Source organism: Haliaeetus albicilla, chromosome 18, assembly GCF_947461875.1.
Source record: "Haliaeetus albicilla chromosome 18, bHalAlb1.1, whole genome shotgun sequence".
NCBI classification, from domain to species: domain Eukaryota; kingdom Metazoa; phylum Chordata; class Aves; order Accipitriformes; family Accipitridae; genus Haliaeetus; species Haliaeetus albicilla.
Genome location: NC_091500.1, coordinates 29,177,086 through 29,194,586, shown reverse-complemented (window position 1 = coordinate 29,194,586; position 17,501 = coordinate 29,177,086). Strand labels below are relative to the sequence as shown.

The following is a 17,501-nucleotide window of genomic DNA, read 5'->3' as shown; positions in this document are numbered from 1 at the left end:
TAGAATCATTTAGGTTGGAAAAGACCTTCAAGATCATCGAGTGCAACCATCAACCATGCCCACTAAACCATGTCCTGAAGTGCCTTGTCGACACGCTTTTTGAACACCTCCAGGGATGGTGACTCAACCACTTCCCTGGGCAGCCTGTTCCAATTCTAACATCACGCTTTCTGTAGCAACCCAAGTCACTGTCAAGGGAATAGGAATCCTTTTCCTGGGTGCTCAGCCTAAACCTGAACAAACTGATTCCATTCATGTCCATTTATGCCCCCATAAGCTTGATCCTTAAGATGTTAAGGACAGCAGTTCTGTTGAGAGGTGTTACTGCCACGTCTGCACGTTGAACTCTTCTGTTCCCAGCGCAGGCAAAGCCTCCTTCCTCCCAGCACATCCCAGAGCAAGGGAGGCTTCAGGACCAGCATCTCCTGCAACAGGCACGTATTTATAACGGCGAGCGCTGCACTTATGGCCTGGCAAGCGTGAGACCAACCCTCCTCAACTCCAGGGCATTTCTGACTGTAACAACTCCGTGCAGTAGCTCTGACAGCTGCAGTGGAAATCAGCCAGCCTAAATTAGGACAGGAGAGATCAGAACAAGCGCGATGTCGGCTGAGGTAGGTAAGACGAGTCCCCGAGCGCGCCTGAAGGGAGCTCGACGGATTGCCAGCCTAAGGGTTCGAGCACCTGCAAATTCTCTTACAGGTGGTTTTGCACAGAGGTGGGAGCCCCTAACACACAGCCCCGCTCCTAACACCCACGGGACCCTCCGCTCCCCCGTGGCCCTCGCATGCCCCACGAGCTCCCCACTGACATTGTCCCCAGGACCCTGCGCCCCCAAGACCAACCCTCGCGGACCCTGTACCCTTCCCTAATCCCCCAGGACCCTGCTCCAAGACCCTGCACCCTCCCAAAAAGCCGCAGGACCCCGCTCCGACACCCCGCACCCTCCCGTGGACCCCCACGACCCCTCCGCCCCCTGAGGCGGGCCTCCAGCCAGCAGAGGGCGTCCGTCAAGGGCGGCGCCTCTCTAGCGCCCCACCCGCGCCTTCTCTCTATGGCGTACGTCCGGTTCCGGCCCGCTCCCCTTTGTGCTGGAGAAGATGGCGGCGCGGGCGGGATTCCAGTCGGTTACTCCCAGCGGTGGCGGTGGTGGAGCCGCTGCCGGGGCCGGTGCGCTGGGGCCGGGCACACCGGGTGGGCCGGTGCGCATGGGACCGGCTCCGGGACAGGGCTTGTACCGCTCGCCGTTGCCGGGAGCCGCCTACCCGGTGAGGCGGGGGAGGGGCCGGCGGGGGCGCGCGGACCGGCGGGGCGGGGCAGGGCGGGAGGGAACGGGGGCGGCGGGGACGGGGACGGGAACGGGAACGGTCCCTCCCGGTGGGTACGGGACCCGTTTTCCTCTCTCCGCAGCGCCCCGGGATGTTACCGGGCAGCCGGCTGGCACCTCAGGGTCCCTCCATGGGGCCCCCCGGTTACGGCGGGAGCCCGGCGGTGCGGCCCGGGATGGCGCAGGCCAGCCTGGACCAGGCGCGGAAGAGACCGGCGCCCCAGCAGCTCCAGCAGGTGCAACCGCAGGCCGTGCCCAACCGCAACCACAAGTAAGGGTCGGCATCCCCGGGCAGCGGGAGGACATCCCGGGGCAACCCCGGGCAGTGGGGGGGCATCCCGGGGCATCCCGGGATATCCCCGGACAATGGGGCATCCCCAGGTGGGAGCACAGACCAGATGCGTTGCCTCTCTCCCCAGAGGCTCCCCAGAGAAAGGCTGGGTTTGGGGGTGCAGGCAGGCACCCCCGAAATCGGAGAGCTGAAGCGGGGACTGTGGCGGGCGTGGGGCGATGGGAAGTGTCAGTTACAGACTCGGTGTAATCGGCTGGCTGCCCTTAGCGGCACAAAGCTTTTCTGTTTGGCTGCGTCCGGGGCGATCTGCCTTCGTGCTGTGCTTGGGCTTCTTGTGGCTTCTTCTTGTGGAGTGGCTGAAAGGGACATCGGCTTTCTTGTGCAGCTTCTCTGGGAGAGGGGGGCTGCCAGATAAAAAAAATAACGTGCAGCTGCTAGACGGAGCAAGTTTGTGTTGTGTTTCTGCCAGCATAATGTGATTTCTCAGTAATGCTGGTAATTCATCCCTTGATTTAATGTGCAGGTCAATCTGAAGCTAATTGAGGCTGGAGAGTCACTTTGGTTAGGCATTGTGTCAGTACGCCCTTTCCAACTTGATGTAAGCCCGCTTTCTAAGCTCTCATAGGGGATGTGAAACGTTCAGGTAATCAGTTAGTCACACTGCTGCAGGGTTTGTCAGCTCTGCAGTGCTGGAGGCCTGGCTGGGGCTGTGGGGAATAAAGAGCCTGACTCTGCACTGACGGTAACGATAAGTGCTTCTGAAAGTGAGAGCCTGGGCCTGAGACTGGCATCCAGGCTGAGAGCAGTGCTAATGCCGCAGCACTAAACCAGAGAATACGCCATCGTCTTCCTCCCTTTGTGAATGCCTACAGTTAATTTGCAGAAAGTGGTTGCCATTTTCATGCCTGTGTGTGCATCTTCTTCCTTAACAGCGCTAAAAAGAAGAAGATGGCTGACAAAATTCTACCTCAGAGGGTGAGTGGCACATGCAGTTGCAGCCTGTGTTGATATGAAGTAGGCTGGAGAAGTGCGGGGGAGCTGACAGTGATTTGCATTCTTGATTGGCTGTAGATTCGTGAACTTGTACCTGAGTCTCAGGCCTATATGGACTTGCTGGCCTTTGAAAGGAAATTGGACCAGACGATCATGAGGAAACGCTTGGATATCCAGGAGGCTTTGAAGCGACCCATTAAGGTAGGGGAGGGCTGCGTTCATGGTTATCATAAGCAAGGTTTGGAGGCTCTTATTTTAGTTAAGACAGCAGGAGGGCACTGAAGCTTGGGTCATGTCCCTGTAAGAGTGGCATATCAGGAGTCTTAATGCTCCAGACGTAACCAAGGAGTGGAACCAGAAATGCCTCTTTCCTTGCTACAGGAGGAGGGGGGGACATCAGGCAGCTGAAAACATTAAGCTTAGTTTTAGCGAAGCATAAGCAAGATAGTAAGCCATTTATTTCAGAGATAACGCTGAGCCGGTGCTTTTTCTCTTAGCAAAAACGAAAGCTACGTATTTTTATCTCCAATACCTTCAATCCAGCCAAGTCAGATGCAGAGGATGGTGAAGGAACAGTCGCCTCCTGGGAGCTTCGGGTGGAAGGACGGCTGCTGGAAGATGTAAGTGTGAAATACCCAACCACAGAGGTGATTTTTTGGATCTGGAATTGGCAATGAAACCAGTTTCTTAGTGTCTGAGAGCATAGCTAGGGGCTTGATATCGTCCTTCATCTCTGTTTTCCAAGGAGTCTGATGGTGACGAGACTGAGAGCCCAACTTGGAGACCGATGGGTATCCCCATGGATAACATGAGTTATACAAAGTTCTTATAGCTATAAGAATTACTGGTGAGAGCAGATCAGTAGCACTTGTGTACCCTGGCTCTGAGAACAAGGGCACTTGCATTGTATGTAATTGCTGAGTGATTTAATTCCTGCAAGCTGATCTTTAACTCCAGTCTTTCACTTTCTGACTTGGAACTTGATTTTCAAGCACATGTTGGTGAGTTTAGGCGTTCAGAACTTAAAGGAACACTGTCGTGCACGGTGGCTGTGCTTGAGTGCTGAGACTTGCTGTCCTAACACTTTTCCTTCCTGTGTTGCTTGCAGTCTGCTTTGTCCAAATATGACGCCACCAAGCAGAAAAGAAAGTTCTCATCCTTCTTTAAATCTCTGGTCATTGAACTCGATAAAGACCTGTATGGCCCTGACAATCACCTAGTAGAGGTGAGCTGCTTTTTGCTCTGTTACCTCTAAAAATGGGTTGATATTTCAGCAGGCAGGGTTTATATATCACTCATTACTTGAGAGGTGGGGATTCTTAAGGCTTGAACAAGTGGCTGGGAGCCAGGAGCTCTTGAGTTCTTATCTTAGCTTTTCCTCTGACTTGAACAAATGTATTAACTCTTGTTTCAAGTGGGGAATAAGGTGCACTTTCTCTAGGTGGGTGGGATTTACTGGCAAGCTTGGTGGGTGCCAAGCAGTGGGAGCAAAAGGAACCAAGTGTGCAGGTGCTTCTAAATGCCCTCTCCTGTTCCAGTGGCACAGGACTGCTACAACTCAGGAGACAGATGGCTTCCAGGTGAAGAGGCCAGGGGATGTAAACGTGCGCTGCACTGTCCTTCTGATGCTGGATTACCAGGTAAGATGTCGGGAGTAACAGTGCTGGGCATGTACTGTTAGCCGAGTCTGTGGCCATCTCACCTTTCTATGCTTTTTGTTTCAGCCTCCCCAGTTCAAATTGGATCCCCGCTTGGCTCGTCTCTTGGGGATTCACACTCAGACCCGTCCAGTGATCATCCAGGCATTGTGGCAATATATCAAGACCCACAAGCTCCAGGACCCCCATGAGCGGGAGTATGTCATCTGTGACAAATACCTCCAGCAGGTAAGTGTGGCTGGAACAAGTGACTGTTTGTCCTGGTTGTCCTGGTTTCAGCTGGGATAGAGTTAACTGTCTTCCTAGTAGCTGGTACAGTGCTATGTTTTGAGTTCAGTATGCGAAGAATGTTGATAACACTGATGTTTTCAGTTGTTGCTAAGTAGTGTTTAGACTAAAGTCAAGGATTTTTCAGCTTCTCATGCCCAGCCAGCGAGAAAGCTGGAGGGGCACAAGAAGTTGGCACAGGACACAGCCAGGGCACCTGACCCAAACTGGCCAACAGGGTATTCCATACCATGTGACGTCCCATTTAGTGTAGGAACTGGGAAGTGGGGGCGGGGAATCGCCGCTCGGGGACTAGCTGGGTGTTGGTCAGCGGGTGGTGAGCAATTGCCCTGCGCATCATTTGTAGATTCCAATCCTTTTATTACTACTGTTGTCATTTTATTAGTGTTATCATTATCATTATTAGTTTCTTCTTTTCTGTTCTATTAAACCATTCTTATGCCAACCCACGAGTTTTACTTCTTTTCCTGATTTTCTCCCCCATCCCACTGGGTGGAGGGGGAGTGAGTGAGTGGCTGCGTGGTGCTTAGCTGCTGGCTGGGGTTAAACCACGACACTGTTTCAGCTTTTCTTTGTCAGCAGCCAGTGATCACTGGCACTGAGCTTCCCTTCCTTTCCTTAGCCCTGTGTTTCTGTCACAGATATTTGAATCTCAGCGGATGAAGTTCTCTGAAATCCCACAAAGACTTCATGCGTTGCTTATGCCCCCAGAACCGATCATCATTAATCATGTGATCAGGTGAGACTGGTCCACTTCATCTTTCTAGGAAGAAGAGTGGAAAGGGTGGATGAGGCTGCTACGGGAAGACGATGTAGTATGTTCTAGTTTTCAGCAGTAGCTCCCGTGTTGCCTGTCATTGTTTCTTTGTACAAGAACAGCCGCCTCTTTCGTTTATCACATCTCTCTTTTCCACAAGGCACTCCCACGTTCATGCTGTCTTTTGCGTTACACTTTTGTAGATAGAAATCTGCTTGGAGCAATCACTTGGTCTTTGTGCTGCAAAGCCCTCAGTGGAGCTTTGCTGCTTGGTGTTAGAGCTGAAGCTAACACTAGCGTGGCTTGTCCCTGCCTGCAGTCCATATGCTGCATCATCCTACAGTAGCTGCAATGTGGTGCTTTCTTGAGCTGCTCACTTATTTTGGCTTCTTTCTTGTGGATGCCCCTAGTGTTGACCCAAATGACCAGAAGAAAACAGCTTGCTATGACATTGATGTGGAAGTGGATGATACCTTGAAAACTCAGATGAATTCCTTTCTGCTGTCCACAGCCAGTCAACAGGAAATTGCTGCTCTGGATAACAAGGTAGGAAGAGCTCCCACAGGTCTGCCCTCCTCATTGCTGGGTAGGAACGTGTCCCTGGAGCAGGTGAGCCCTGAACAGGAGAGGAGTTCAGCTTTGCTCTCTTGTGCATTTGGAAGCTGGATTGGGGTGAGCCATGCTTACAAACAGGTGGCTTTACCTGGAAGTGTAATTTTAAAGCAAATGATCAGTGGGAAAATTGGTAATATTTAGAGCAGGAAACTGGGAAATGAAAATCCTATCCAATAGTTACAAGTCAACCAGGGAGTATAAGAATTTGCCTTCACGTGTTGGGTCTCTTGATGTTTCTGTCTGACTTTTTCCCCTATTTCAGCAGTTTAGTTGCTGTGCTTATCTCCTTCAGATTCATGAAACAATAGAGACAATTAACCAGCTGAAGACCCAGCGCGAGTTCATGCTGAGCTTTGCCCGAGATCCTCAGGGCTTCATCAACGACTGGCTACAGTCCCAGTGCCGGGATTTAAAGGTAAAAGCTTTGTCTTGTGTAGAAGGTGGATCTAGTCACACGCTTCCCTCATTATAACCAGCTCCCACAGAGAAAGAGAGAGGCAATTTCCTGCTCAGAAAGCAAGACTAGAATTGGAGTCGAGTGTAAGAACCTGACCTGACTGTACTGAAATTTCTTTGAGGAAGGGGGAGGGAGTGTGGGATTGCTCAGCACAGCCAGAGCTTTTGCACTCCCTGAACTGTTTCGTCCTTTGTGCTCTCCAGACAATGACTGATGTTGTTGGGAATCCCGAAGAGGAGCGTAGAGCTGAGTTCTACTTCCAGCCGTGGGCTCAGGAAGCTGTGTGCAGATACTTCTACTCGAAGGTGAGCATCCCTGAGCAGGGGTCCCCCTCCATACCCAGTGGCTCGGAGTACCTGTCACTCCTTGGGAACAGACGCTGCCAGTGGAAAGCGGGAGTGCTAAGCTTCACTTGCAGACACTGCTGATGCGTCTTGGTCCCAGTTTGAGTTCACCCTTTTCCAGCTGGATCCTGTGTTACTTGGATGCTGTGGTGCTGCACCATCTAAGTATGTCAGTGCTGTGACTCTGGCTTCTCTTGCAGGTGCAGCAAAGACGGCAGGAATTGGAGCAGGCCCTGGGAATCCGTAACACATAGGCTGCTCCGCTCCTCCCCAACCAGAAGGCATCACAGCTATTTGTGGAGACAGAGAGCTGCAGAGTACACTGTTAAGGCTCACATAATCCCACTCCGGCAGCGAGGCCCGCATCATTATTCATCCTGGCATTGTCCCTGTTGGGACAACTCCAGGACACCTGGGGTCTTCTGGGGTGTGGCAAGCAAGACAGGCTCCAACGAGCACACATTTCTACCTGGTTTTCTTCCTGACTGTTGCCTTGTCAGTCCCAAGGCTTCCGAGAGCCTCCCCTTGACTCCGCACTGCCTGTAGTGTCCCCAGTAGCCAGTATGACTGCTGACTTGGAGCCTTTCTCAAGTTCAGAAACCACAGCCCATTCCTCGCCAACTAGCATCTAGTTGTGGCACACGTGAGACCTGGGTCTGGGAAGCCTGGATCTGCTGTAAGCGTGGGGTTCTGTGGCTAGTGTCTTCCCTGCCTCGTTTTATAGCAAGGTGCCAGGAGATGTATTGGGCAGGATGCCATGAGCTGACATACCTCCCTGCCCTTACTCCCTCGCTCGGAGGGTGCTGCTGCACTGGGCTGCCTCATAGGTCACTCTCCTCCTTGGGGAAGTTACTGAACTGTGTAGAGAATTGCTTCTTCCCTTGTCCCTTTTTCCCTGCCCTGTTCCCTTCATGTTCTTTGACAGACTGTCCTAGGCTGGGATCACAGGGGAGATGAGGCATTGGCTTACTGCAGGGGTGTGGAAGCATTGGAGTGGTGGGACTTCTCTGCACTTCAAAAGACCTACACTTGCGGTTCCAGCAAGCCATCTGGCTGTTTTCCCTGTAGCAGGGAGAGGGGATGCAGCAAATGCCTGGTGGAATTGTGCAGGGGCGCAGCGTTGTAGGCTCATTCCTTTGGGACAGTTATCCTGTGTCAATTACTATGGGGACCAGAGGCTCCTTCGTGTCGACCTGAGGACGTAACAGGACAGTCCTTGGGAGCAGACATAGCTGCAAGCATATACAAGTTAGCAGGTGTTTCCATGCTGAAGCTCCTGTGGTTTTTAGTCAAGTTTTAGGTTCTGGGGCTGCCATAAGGCCCAGCATGGTTCAGGAATGTACAAGTAGATTTTTCTCTACTATGGGGAGTAGCAGCCCAGATGCCTCTTCATGGAAGGAATTACTAGTGAACTAGTGGCCAGGTGTAAGAGAATGGCTTCTCTTAACCTGGATCTCAGTATTTCTGCTTGGGACTGTAATGCAAATGGACTTGAAAGTTGGTCATATTCTCTTGGAATAGCTGCAAAGTCATGTTATGGACGAACACCTCTCATCCCTGCACCTGGCTTTGGTGTGGTTGGGAAGGTTGCTATGAATTTGGGAGCCTGGGTGGCCCTACTCCTTGTGTCTGTGTTACTACATGTCTGTGAGTAATAGACTCTCGACTTCCCTTCTCCTTGCCCCCTTATGAAATGGCTCCTCTGTGGTACTGGGGTGAAGGTCTTTGTGCTGATGAAGCAGCCCACTGACTCCTCAGGGTAATCGCACATGAAGGATGCTGAGTACTGCGTAGGCAAACATAGCTGTTGCAGAATAACTGCTTTTCTTAACTGAATATTACGGTTTTTTCCATGGACCAAATTTTTTTTTTTGTACTGTATCCTTGTAGACGTCACCCAGTTTTAATAAAAGCCTCCTGCGAAGGAAGCTGTCCTCCCTCCTTCTGTGCTGACAGCATGCTTTCTTTCAGCAGCTGCCTTAGTGGATGACACTTCATTTACTTGCCTGGGAAGGGACAGGATTATGTCTACTTTTTTTTTTTTTTTTTTTATTTTTAATAACAAAGCCAAGTGGGTTAAGAGACTGGAGAGAAAATATTCTTCATATTTTGGCCTTTTATAGAGAGCCTTTCATGTAAGGATCTCCTAGCTTGCAGAGTCTGGTAAGCCTTTGCAAAGTGCTTTTGTGGTAAATAAGCAAAGTAACTTGAGCAAAACTGGAAATCCAGTGGCCAAGCTGCTGATTAAATCTAAGCAGCCCACTTTCCACATTCTGCTGCCTTGCAGAATTGTGACAGCCTGTTACAAGCCCCATGGGAGTCAGGCATAATTTTGAAGAAACGGTATTAAAGTTTACATATAAGGGTTTAACACTATGCAAAAGGGGCATTACTTTCTTCACCCTGCCTTGTTTATAAAAGTAGAAATACAGTGCTTTACAGAAAACCTGTAAGCCCTCGCTGCAAGGGAAAGAGATCCTCTGTGTATAGAAGAAAGGGCAGTTTGCTTAAGGTCAGGCAGTTAGTGCTGCTGCTTAAGGCTGTGCCCTGGGTCTGCAAGCAGATGGTTCATATTTCTTTACTTGTGAGGGGAAAATGGCACTTCTTACGAAGAGGGGGAGAATAAAATGCTTTTATGCAGAAAAAGGGGAAGAGGCTCTACAGTCACGACTCCCGGCTCTGCTGAGACTTGAGATCTGAGCTATTTTACCTTTGCTTCAGGGGACTAATCTGCACCTGCAGTGCAACCCCGCATTGCCGCCCACCTTGCTGCGAGCACCGGCTGTGCCTGGGGAAGCGGCCGGCCTCTGCCACCGGTGCCCGGTTCCCCCCGGGGGCGAGGCGGAGCCGGAGGCGGGCCGGGGCCGCCCCTGCTCCGGGCGGGCTTGAAATACCACCGGTGGGGTCAGCGCTACGCAGTGCCCTGGCTCCCCGCACCATGGGTGGCAAGAAAGTCTGCGTCGTGGGTTCTGGCAACTGGTGAGCGCCTGCTGCCCGCACACCCGGGTCCCCTCTTCGAGCCACGGCGCGGTCCCTGTCCTCCCACCGGTGCCCCATGGTACCCGGTGCAAGCTTGTTCCCGTTTCACCAGGACCCCTGGTGACCTGTTGTGCACTGGGCTTACTGGTGCCAGCGGCTTGAGTGCCCGCTGCCCACAGCTCTGCTCTGCCCACACAGGGGCTCGGTCATCGCCAAGATCGCTGGCACCAATGCGGCGCGGCTGAGCACCTTCGAGAACCAGGTGAACATGTGGGTGCTGGAGGAGGAGGTGGGGGGCCGGCGGCTCACTGACATCATCAACACGGAGCACGAAAATGTGAAGTACTTGCCAGGGTACAAGCTGCCCCCCAACGTGGTGAGTGTGGCCTGCTGGCGGCGTCTCTGCTTTGAGCCCAAGGTCCGGTGCCGACAGCCGGGCTCTCTCTGGTGAGAGGTAATAAATAGCTCTGCCGGGAGCTGCTGGAGCTCTGGTGCCCTGGGCACCGGGTGTGCGAAGGTAGGGAGGGGATGCACCGGGCTGCACAGGACTCAGTTACGCTCTCCCAGTGACCTTGATCTGTGCTTGGACGAGCTGCAGCCCTGGCTGCTCTCGCTGCCCACCTTTGCCCCCCGCTCTGGTATCCCACAGGCTGGGCTTGAAGCCATGTGGCTGCCTCCGAGTTGGCATCGGCAGCGTGCAGAGAGCCTGTGGGTCCTGCTGCCCCACGGCTGGCACTGGCCTGCTGAGGTCCCCAGAATGACCCCGGCTCTTTGCGCTGCTTGTCGTGAGACCAGCTCAGGCTGCTTTCGTCCTGCTCTGCTCCAGCCCCTCTGCCCTGCCAGCCCTGGAAGGGGACCTCAGGGCAGTGACTTTGTGCCCTTCCTTCCCTTACAGGGAAGCCCCCAGCAGTTACTCTCAAGCCCCTGCTCCCCTTGTCCTGGATTCAGGACACACTCACTGCACAACTACAGATACAACTTCCTGATGACAATCATATTCTCCAGGTAGCAGAGCCAGACCTGCTGAAAGCCTGTGCTGGGGCTGACATCCTCCTGTTCGTGGTTCCCCATCAGTTTATCGGCAAAGTCTGCGACCAGCTCAAGGGCCATGTGAAGAAAGATGCTGTCGGGGTGTCGCTCATCAAGGTGTGAGCAGGAGGGGTGCTTCCCTGGGCAGTTTGCTGGGGCACTGGGCTAAGGGGGTTTAGCTGGAAGCAGCCTGACTTGAAGAGGCTGCAAAGGGAATCGTGGGGTTTTGGAGCAGAAACTGGGCTCCTGGGTTGTGGGGGAGCATGGGGAGAGTGGGAAGTGGGGGCAGAGCCTTCATGGGGATATAGAGGTGTATTGGTGGAGGAGAAGGGTGAGGGAATGTGGGGGATCTCAAGTGCTGTGAGGAGTGGGGTGCAGCTGAGCACTGGGGGGGCTGTTGGGATGAGAGTTGGAGCATTGCAGCACAGGCAATGACAGGATTGGGGCAGGTGGTGCCAGGTCTCTGAGGGAGCAGGTGCTCATCTCTGTCCCTGGTTGTCTCCCAGGGGGTGGATGAAGGACCAGATGGGCTGAGGCTGATCTCAGACATTATCCATGAGAAACTGGGAATAGAGATAAGCGTCCTCATGGGGGCCAACATTGCTAGTGAAGTGGCAGAAGAGAAGTTCTGTGAAACAACCATCGGTAAGGAGCCAGCAACCCTCCTCATTAGCAGCCTTCATTTCTGACAAGCAGGAAGAGGCAAAGGGGTGAGCATGGTGCAGCTTAAGCTACTGCTGCCTAGGGTGAGCTGGCCCTTTTTCCCTGTGGAGGCAGTGAGACTCCTTAGGAGCTGGATGAACTCATTCACAGGGTTTACGATGTGATTGCTCGCTTCATTAAGAACAGAGTTGTGTGTCTAAAAGCTCCTGCCAGCATGGACTCTGAGCATCAGGCAGTCTGCCTGGCACAAATGAATGGGGTGGATGCTAAGAGACCCTTTAGGAAATAGAGTTCCCACCTTCATTTCCTTGGGCTTCAAGGGACGCTCACCTGGATCTCATGTTATTGCCAGCCCGGGCTGCTTGAAAGTTCATTTGATGACTGTTCCTAACATCCTCTACACTGTTTGTGAATCATGCACAGCAGCCAAAACCAACAGAACAGTTTGCTGGGTTAGAAGTTGTGGGATTCAAAGTGTATTTTAAACAAAAGCAAACATGCTGGGCAGGAGGCCACAGAGACTGGAGGGGTATAAGCAGAGCATGCTATCGCCGTGAGCACACAGAAATGCTCTCATGCAGGACACTGCAGGTACAGGGAGAACAGCAGTCTCCAAACCCAAATTTGCAACCTTTGAAGATGCCTCTAATCTACTGGGCATATCATTTCTGTCTTGCTTGACACAGCGGCAGGGATTGTCCCCATCTTGTGGGAATTCCAAGGTTGAACCTTGCTTATCTGCCAGGCAATGTGTGCTTGGCACTTTGTGAACCTGCAAATGTTTAGCCACGTCCATCAGATGGGCAATAGGTTCCTGCTGCTGCACTAGCTGCAAGGGCTGTGCTGTAGGAACGCACCACTGGGCAGGAAAGCAGCAGAGTCCTAACTTAGTGTCTGCCCCCATCACCTTCCTCCTTCTCCCTTTGTCTCATCAGGCTGCAAGAACATGCAGCATGGGCAGACGCTGAAGGATCTGATGCAGACACCAAACTTCCGGGTGACGGTGGTACAGGAGGCTGACACTGTAGAGATCTGTGGGGCTCTCAAGGTGGGTGAGCCACTCACCGGGGTTTGCAGGTCTTGGTTAGCAGAGCCTGCGGTTCTCTAGGGCTCTGCAGGGAGCTCTGGGGAGGAGGCTGCCAGTTGAATGAAGCCCACTGGATATTGCACTGTGGCCCACTGAGACAGTTGGGTCAAAGGCCAGATGTTGGAGGGAACTGCGGATGTGTCCTGTTCAGCTGCTTGGAGGGATGATGATCATCGGCATAGGCAGGGGCAGGCAGAAGCCTGTGCTTGGGATTACATAGGCAGGTCACAGACACAGCAAAGTCCCGAGCTCCGTTGGGAACAGATCCCTCCACACTGCTGTTGTTTTCCAGAACGTTGTGGCTGTAGGAGCTGGTTTCTGTGATGGGCTTGGCTATGGAGACAACACGAAGGCTGCCGTGATTCGTCTGGGACTGATGGAGATGATTGGCTTTGCCAAACTCTTCTGTAAGGGCCCTGTCACCTCCTCCACTTTCTTGGAGAGCTGTGGGATCGCTGACCTCATCACTACCTGCTATGGTGGCCGCAACCGCAAGGTGGCTGAGGCTTTTGCCAAGACTGGGAAGGTAAGCAGAGTGGGGAGCAGGCAACATTGATATCTGCATCAGCCTGCCGAGCAGGCAGGGAGGTGAACCCAGTTAGCACCATGGTATCCTGCCTTCACTCGCCCAGTGCCGCAGCCTGGTTCCAGGGAAGGAATGTGGGGCAGCAGATGGGGTTGCATGGTCCAGCTCCTTCACTGTTGGGTTGTTTCAGTCTATCGAGCAGCTGGAGAAGGAGCTGTTGAATGGGCAGAAGCTGCAAGGTCCCCCGACATCTGCTGAGCTGCATCGCATCCTTAAAAGCAAGAACGCAGTGGAGAAGTGAGTGCTGTCATCTCTCTTGTCTGCTCTTTTGGGGTGGGGCTGGGATCTTTCCTGCAGCTGCAGGAGGGGAAACCCACCCTTAGTGTCTCTGCTGTTCAGGTCAATCTCTGCACTGCCCATATCAAACTAGCTGGGCAGGAATGGCCTGTTGGATGAGGTACCATGCCACTGTCCCACCTGCTCCTGCCCAGTGGTCCTGCATGTCACAACAGAAGTTGAGGTGCTCTAACTCTGCTAGCTGTGGTGACAGGGCAAGGGGTGACTTTGTTCATCTGCCCACAGGTTCCCCCTCTTCACAGCTGTGTATCAGATCTGCTACAAGGGCAAACCTGTTACTGATATCATCAAGTGTCTCCAGAACCACCCTGAGCACATGTAAGCGGGCTCTGCCTGCAAAACCAGTGGTCCTGCCGAGATGAGCGGAGAGCTCCTGCCCACACCAACTTGCTCTGCTGCTACAGCTTTGCAAGGAGTCCAGATTTCCTGGGAGCCTTTGCAGAGTGCTGGAAGGGCAGAGGTTCCCCTTCTCAGCCCTGGACACTGCCAGCCTAAGCCTGGCATCTGCACAGAGGTACCTGCTGATCTCCCTCTCTCTTTGAAGGGCTCATTTAGCTTCTGCTGCTGTCTAGGGTCTGCCCTGAGTGGGGCTGAGCGTCTTCCTCCTTTCACTTTCTCTTGCCATGATGGATTCAGTTCTCGGAGGGTCTCTGCCATCAGAGATCATCTTGATCAATACCGGCCGTGCAGGAGGCACTGCCTGGGAGGACAAGCTTTGCTATTAGCCGCGTGGGGCCACTTTGCATGATATCAGCCCTTTCCTGCTTGCTGCTGTTGCTTTTGGCTTAACTGTCTTGTGGAGAGGGCACAGTTCCCTGCCAGGCTCCACCAGGGTGAGTGAAGCTCCTCAGGACTTTCATACGGGCTGAGAATCGCTCTTCTTTCTAAGAAGCACTAGCACAGAAAATAGCATTCTTTGCCACCCTGCCATATGCTGCTTCCCCAGCCACCACCAGCTGCTCCTGCCGAATGGTGCGGCTGGTGCTTTGTGTGTGAGGGCAGCTCCAGAGTGAGACTTCAGAGCCTGTTTATTTAGATTTTTTTGCTCTTGCAATCAAACCTGGCCTCTGCACCCAGGGAACTCCCCTGTTGTCACAGATTTGCCTGTGCTAATTCCATGCCCCCTGACTGTCCCTGGACAGCTTTTTTCCCTCATATCGGTTTGTCCTCTGGCTGGCTTTGGCAATGCAGGGACCAACTGCCCCAGTCTTTCTTAGCAGCTGGCAGGCTGTGTAACCCTTGTCAGTGTACCTGACAAAGCAGTTGGGTCATGTTGCTTTTAGACGAATGATCTGCAGCAGCTTTTTGCCTTCTCTCTGGCTTGCTCCAGCCTGTGCCTTAGCACGGTCTTTGCTTCTATGTGTGGCTTTCTAGAAGCTGAGAAAGCAGGTTCCACACTTACTTTCCCTGCTGCCCCTCCTCTGAGGGTGCTAGAAACTGCCCACTAGCACGCGGGGCGGCAATGGACATGTGATGCACAAGAGGTACAAGGAGACCTCCAACATCACAGGAGAGGACAGAGGTCTCATGCTTCGTGCTGTGCCTTTGAAACGTGCCCCTTGTCCAGCCAGGTACCACGTGCCTCTCTGGTCCTCTGAAGCTGGCTCACTGCACTCATGTTTGCTCAGGCCAGCGTGTCCAGCGGTTCACTGATCCCTGTCTGGGCTGGCAGGGCAGAGCTGCTGCAAGTCTCGCTGTCTGCCCCCATTCCAAGTCCTAGTGCTGCTGGGTCTCTGACTGTCAGTGTACTTTATGAATGTTTAAAATAATAATAAACTTGGAGAAGAGAGGGGAGACGTGCTCTTTGCTCTGTGGCTCCAGTGCATCATTGTCTTTGGGTTGGTGCCTGCTGGACTTGCTAAGAGTGCAGAACAGGGCACTGTCAGTTCCCTCCTGGCTTTGCACCCTTGTGCGCTGTCCCAGAAACAGCAAGAATGCCCCCGCAGGTCACTGTTCAGTCACAACATAACATAGTGTCCCACTTGCTTTTTCTCAGCAGCGGTTCCAGTGTTGAAGTTTGGCTGTAGGACCCAAGAGGGTTGAGACTGCAGTGTTGAACTGGGCACAGAATCCTAACTCTTCTACCTGGGGCCTGCAGGAGCTGGGCCAGGACCCCACTGTGCCCCATGTACCCCAGGCCTTCCCTTCTTTGATGTCTTGGCTTCTTGGGACATGCTGTGTTGTTTTATTCATCTCTTTCCCAACTGCTTTTCCCAGACTTGCCTTGTCCCTGTCTTTCTTTGAAATGCAGCTCGTAGTGAGTGACCTTTCCAGGACTATTAGCCCTCCGCTCAGCCTCTTGCTAGGGGAATTTAATCTGCTGGCGCTGCAGTTGTTTCTGTGCCTTTTATTAGACACACTTTCTCGCTAGGCACCCTACGACCTTTAAATTCAACTGAGCTATCGTACGGAAAGTAGCCAGCATCGGCTTCCTCTAATGAGGAACTTTACTGAGGTTGGAGGGAGGATAAAGGAAGTCCAGCATGTTCCTGTAGGGCTGGCACAACTTCTAGTTCCCTTTGTCTTGAAGTGCTTCAGGAATCCCAGCTCAAGTATTTGGACGAGGTGCATATAGGAGAGAGGGTCTCTGAGCTCTCCTCCCTCGTCACATTGCAGTCTCCCACCTTGGCTTGCTAAACTCTTGCCAGCACCTGCCTGGAGCTGCAGCAGGATCCAGAATTGTGTTTTGGACTTGCATTTAGCCGTTAGCTCCCCTGCTGTGGAAGTGCTTTGTGCCTCCCTCCTCCTGTGGGTTTCTTTGACACTCTGTGCTGCTGGCAGTGCCCGAGCCCCTGCAGGCTCTCCCAGCATTTGCTGAAGGTCCCAAGTCTCACCTGGGGCTGACCGGCGCACAAGTCTCTTGCTTTTAGATCCCCCCCTGCCTTGCACTAGTGCTGGAGTTCATGAGCTATAAAAAGTCTTCCCTTTGCCATTTGGAGTTATGTTCTGCAGCCTCAGCACATCCAGGCACTGCAGGACTCTGCAGCCTCGGGAGCTGCTGCTGTGCAGCGGCCTGGGGAAAAGGACGAGGTGGGGGGGTGACTTGCAGCCTCAGTGCTTGACAGAGCCCTCAGAGCAGAGCAGTGCTGTGGCAGCAGTATTCAAATGCTAGCAAGGAGCTCTGGGAGGAGAGCACCGCTCGGTGCCAGCAGCTGCCCTAGTGCTTTTGGAGGAGATGGCCTCCTAAAATCCTCTTGAAGGAGGATCTCCAGCTGTGAGCACAGGCTGGGCCCTCAGGAAGGGTGTCGAGGCCTCCGAACGCCTCAGTGGCGGAGCGAGACTTGCGCGGCCTTTACTCCATCCCGTGTACAGCTGAAGACAAATCCCCTCAGGGCTGCTGGCGCCTCAACCTCCTGCAGGGCAGCCTGTGGTGTGTGCCTCACGGCGGAAAGGGCGCAGCTGAGAAAAATCAGGATCAAGGGAGGTGCTGAGGAGAGCGGGCCCCTGGGGAAGGTGCCTGCAGAGGCGGGGGGCGGCAGCCCGGGGCTGCCATGGCCCGGGAGGCTGCGGTGGGCGCCGAGCGCCTGACGCGACGCCTGAGGTGAAAGAGCGACGGCGCCGCCCCCCCCTCCCGCCTCGAGGGGGCGCCGCAGTTCCCGCCTTGACCTTCCCGCCTCTGCGGACTACACGTCCCAGCAAGCAGCGCGGCGGTATCCGCCCCCAGCTCCCACGTGACATAGGGAGGGCGGGGCGTTAGGCGGAAGCGCACCGCAGCGGAACGGCGTGCCGGTGGTAGCGGAGCCCGAGGGCGCAGGTACGGGAATGGGGAAGGGCGGGAGGGGAGCGGGGAGGGATCGCTCCCGGCCCCGTTGACCGCCGCCTTGTGTTGCAGGCTCAACCATGGTATCCGGTAAGCAGTTGGCCGACTTCGGCTACAAGGCCTTCTCCGGTTCCATGATGCTGCTGACGGTCTACGGCGGGTACCTGTGCGGCGTCCGCGCCTACCGACTCCTCCAGCGCCGCCGGGAACGGCAGGCCGTGACCGGCTCCGAGAGCTGAGGGCGGCCTGGGACCCGGCCCCGCGTTTCCCGGCTCGGTTCCCAGGGCCTCCGCAGGCCGGGAGAGGGGATGGAGCCCAATAAAAGCCCTGTGAAAACACCCAAAGTGCGGTGCTGCGTGGTGTGTGCCC

The 17,501-nt window shown here is 54.0% G+C and overlaps 3 protein-coding genes across 3 annotated transcripts; all 3 read left to right on the top strand.

The window, feature by feature from the left end:
• Positions 1–1,072: 1,072 nt before the first annotated feature.
• On the top strand, positions 1,073–8,659 carry SMARCD1 (SWI/SNF related BAF chromatin remodeling complex subunit D1). Its single transcript, XM_069806220.1, has 13 exons — positions 1,073–1,268; positions 1,411–1,598; positions 2,552–2,594; positions 2,691–2,813; positions 3,110–3,232; positions 3,721–3,837; positions 4,151–4,252; positions 4,337–4,498; positions 5,200–5,297; positions 5,726–5,861; positions 6,223–6,345; positions 6,591–6,692; positions 6,932–8,659. Exons 1-13 carry the CDS (start codon positions 1,101–1,103, stop codon positions 6,983–6,985), a joined length of 1,539 nt encoding a protein of 512 aa, XP_069662321.1. The 5' UTR covers positions 1,073–1,100; the 3' UTR covers positions 6,986–8,659.
• A 912-nt stretch (positions 8,660–9,571) lies between these two features.
• Positions 9,572–15,166, top strand: GPD1 (glycerol-3-phosphate dehydrogenase 1). The gene is made up of 8 exons (XM_069806227.1): positions 9,572–9,710; positions 9,909–10,086; positions 10,716–10,856; positions 11,246–11,384; positions 12,338–12,450; positions 12,782–13,015; positions 13,206–13,312; positions 13,598–15,166. The coding sequence occupies exons 1-8, from the start codon at positions 9,670–9,672 to the stop codon at positions 13,692–13,694; spliced, it is 1,050 nt and encodes a 349-aa protein (XP_069662328.1). The 5' UTR covers positions 9,572–9,669; the 3' UTR covers positions 13,695–15,166.
• Positions 15,167–16,993: 1,827 nt separating this feature from the next.
• COX14 (cytochrome c oxidase assembly factor COX14) lies at positions 16,994–17,476 on the top strand. Its single transcript, XM_069806228.1, has 2 exons — positions 16,994–17,126; positions 17,205–17,476. Exon 2 carries the CDS (start codon positions 17,213–17,215, stop codon positions 17,369–17,371), a length of 159 nt encoding a protein of 52 aa, XP_069662329.1. The 5' UTR covers positions 16,994–17,126; positions 17,205–17,212; the 3' UTR covers positions 17,372–17,476.
• The last annotated feature ends 25 nt before the right edge of the window (positions 17,477–17,501 follow it).

Bases quoted from the DNA above. Each gene is read 5' to 3' on its own strand.
- SMARCD1 (XM_069806220.1), top strand. From the start codon at position 1,101: ATGGCGGCGCGGGCGGGATTCCAGTCGGTTACTCCCAGCGGTGGCGGT. The intron at 2,595-2,690 runs GTGAGTGGCACA...GATTGGCTGTAG, and splicing joins ACAAAATTCTACCTCAGAGG to ATTCGTGAACTTGTACCTGA. The intron at 5,862-6,222 runs GTAGGAAGAGCT...TATCTCCTTCAG, and splicing joins TTGCTGCTCTGGATAACAAG to ATTCATGAAACAATAGAGAC.
- GPD1 (XM_069806227.1), top strand. From the start codon at position 9,670: ATGGGTGGCAAGAAAGTCTGCGTCGTGGGTTCTGGCAACTG. The intron at 11,385-12,337 runs GTAAGGAGCCAG...TTGTCTCATCAG, and splicing joins GTTCTGTGAAACAACCATCG to GCTGCAAGAACATGCAGCAT. The intron at 13,016-13,205 runs GTAAGCAGAGTG...GGGTTGTTTCAG, and splicing joins CTTTTGCCAAGACTGGGAAG to TCTATCGAGCAGCTGGAGAA.
- COX14 (XM_069806228.1), top strand. From the start codon at position 17,213: ATGGTATCCGGTAAGCAGTTGGCCGACTTCGGCTACAAGGCCTTCTCC.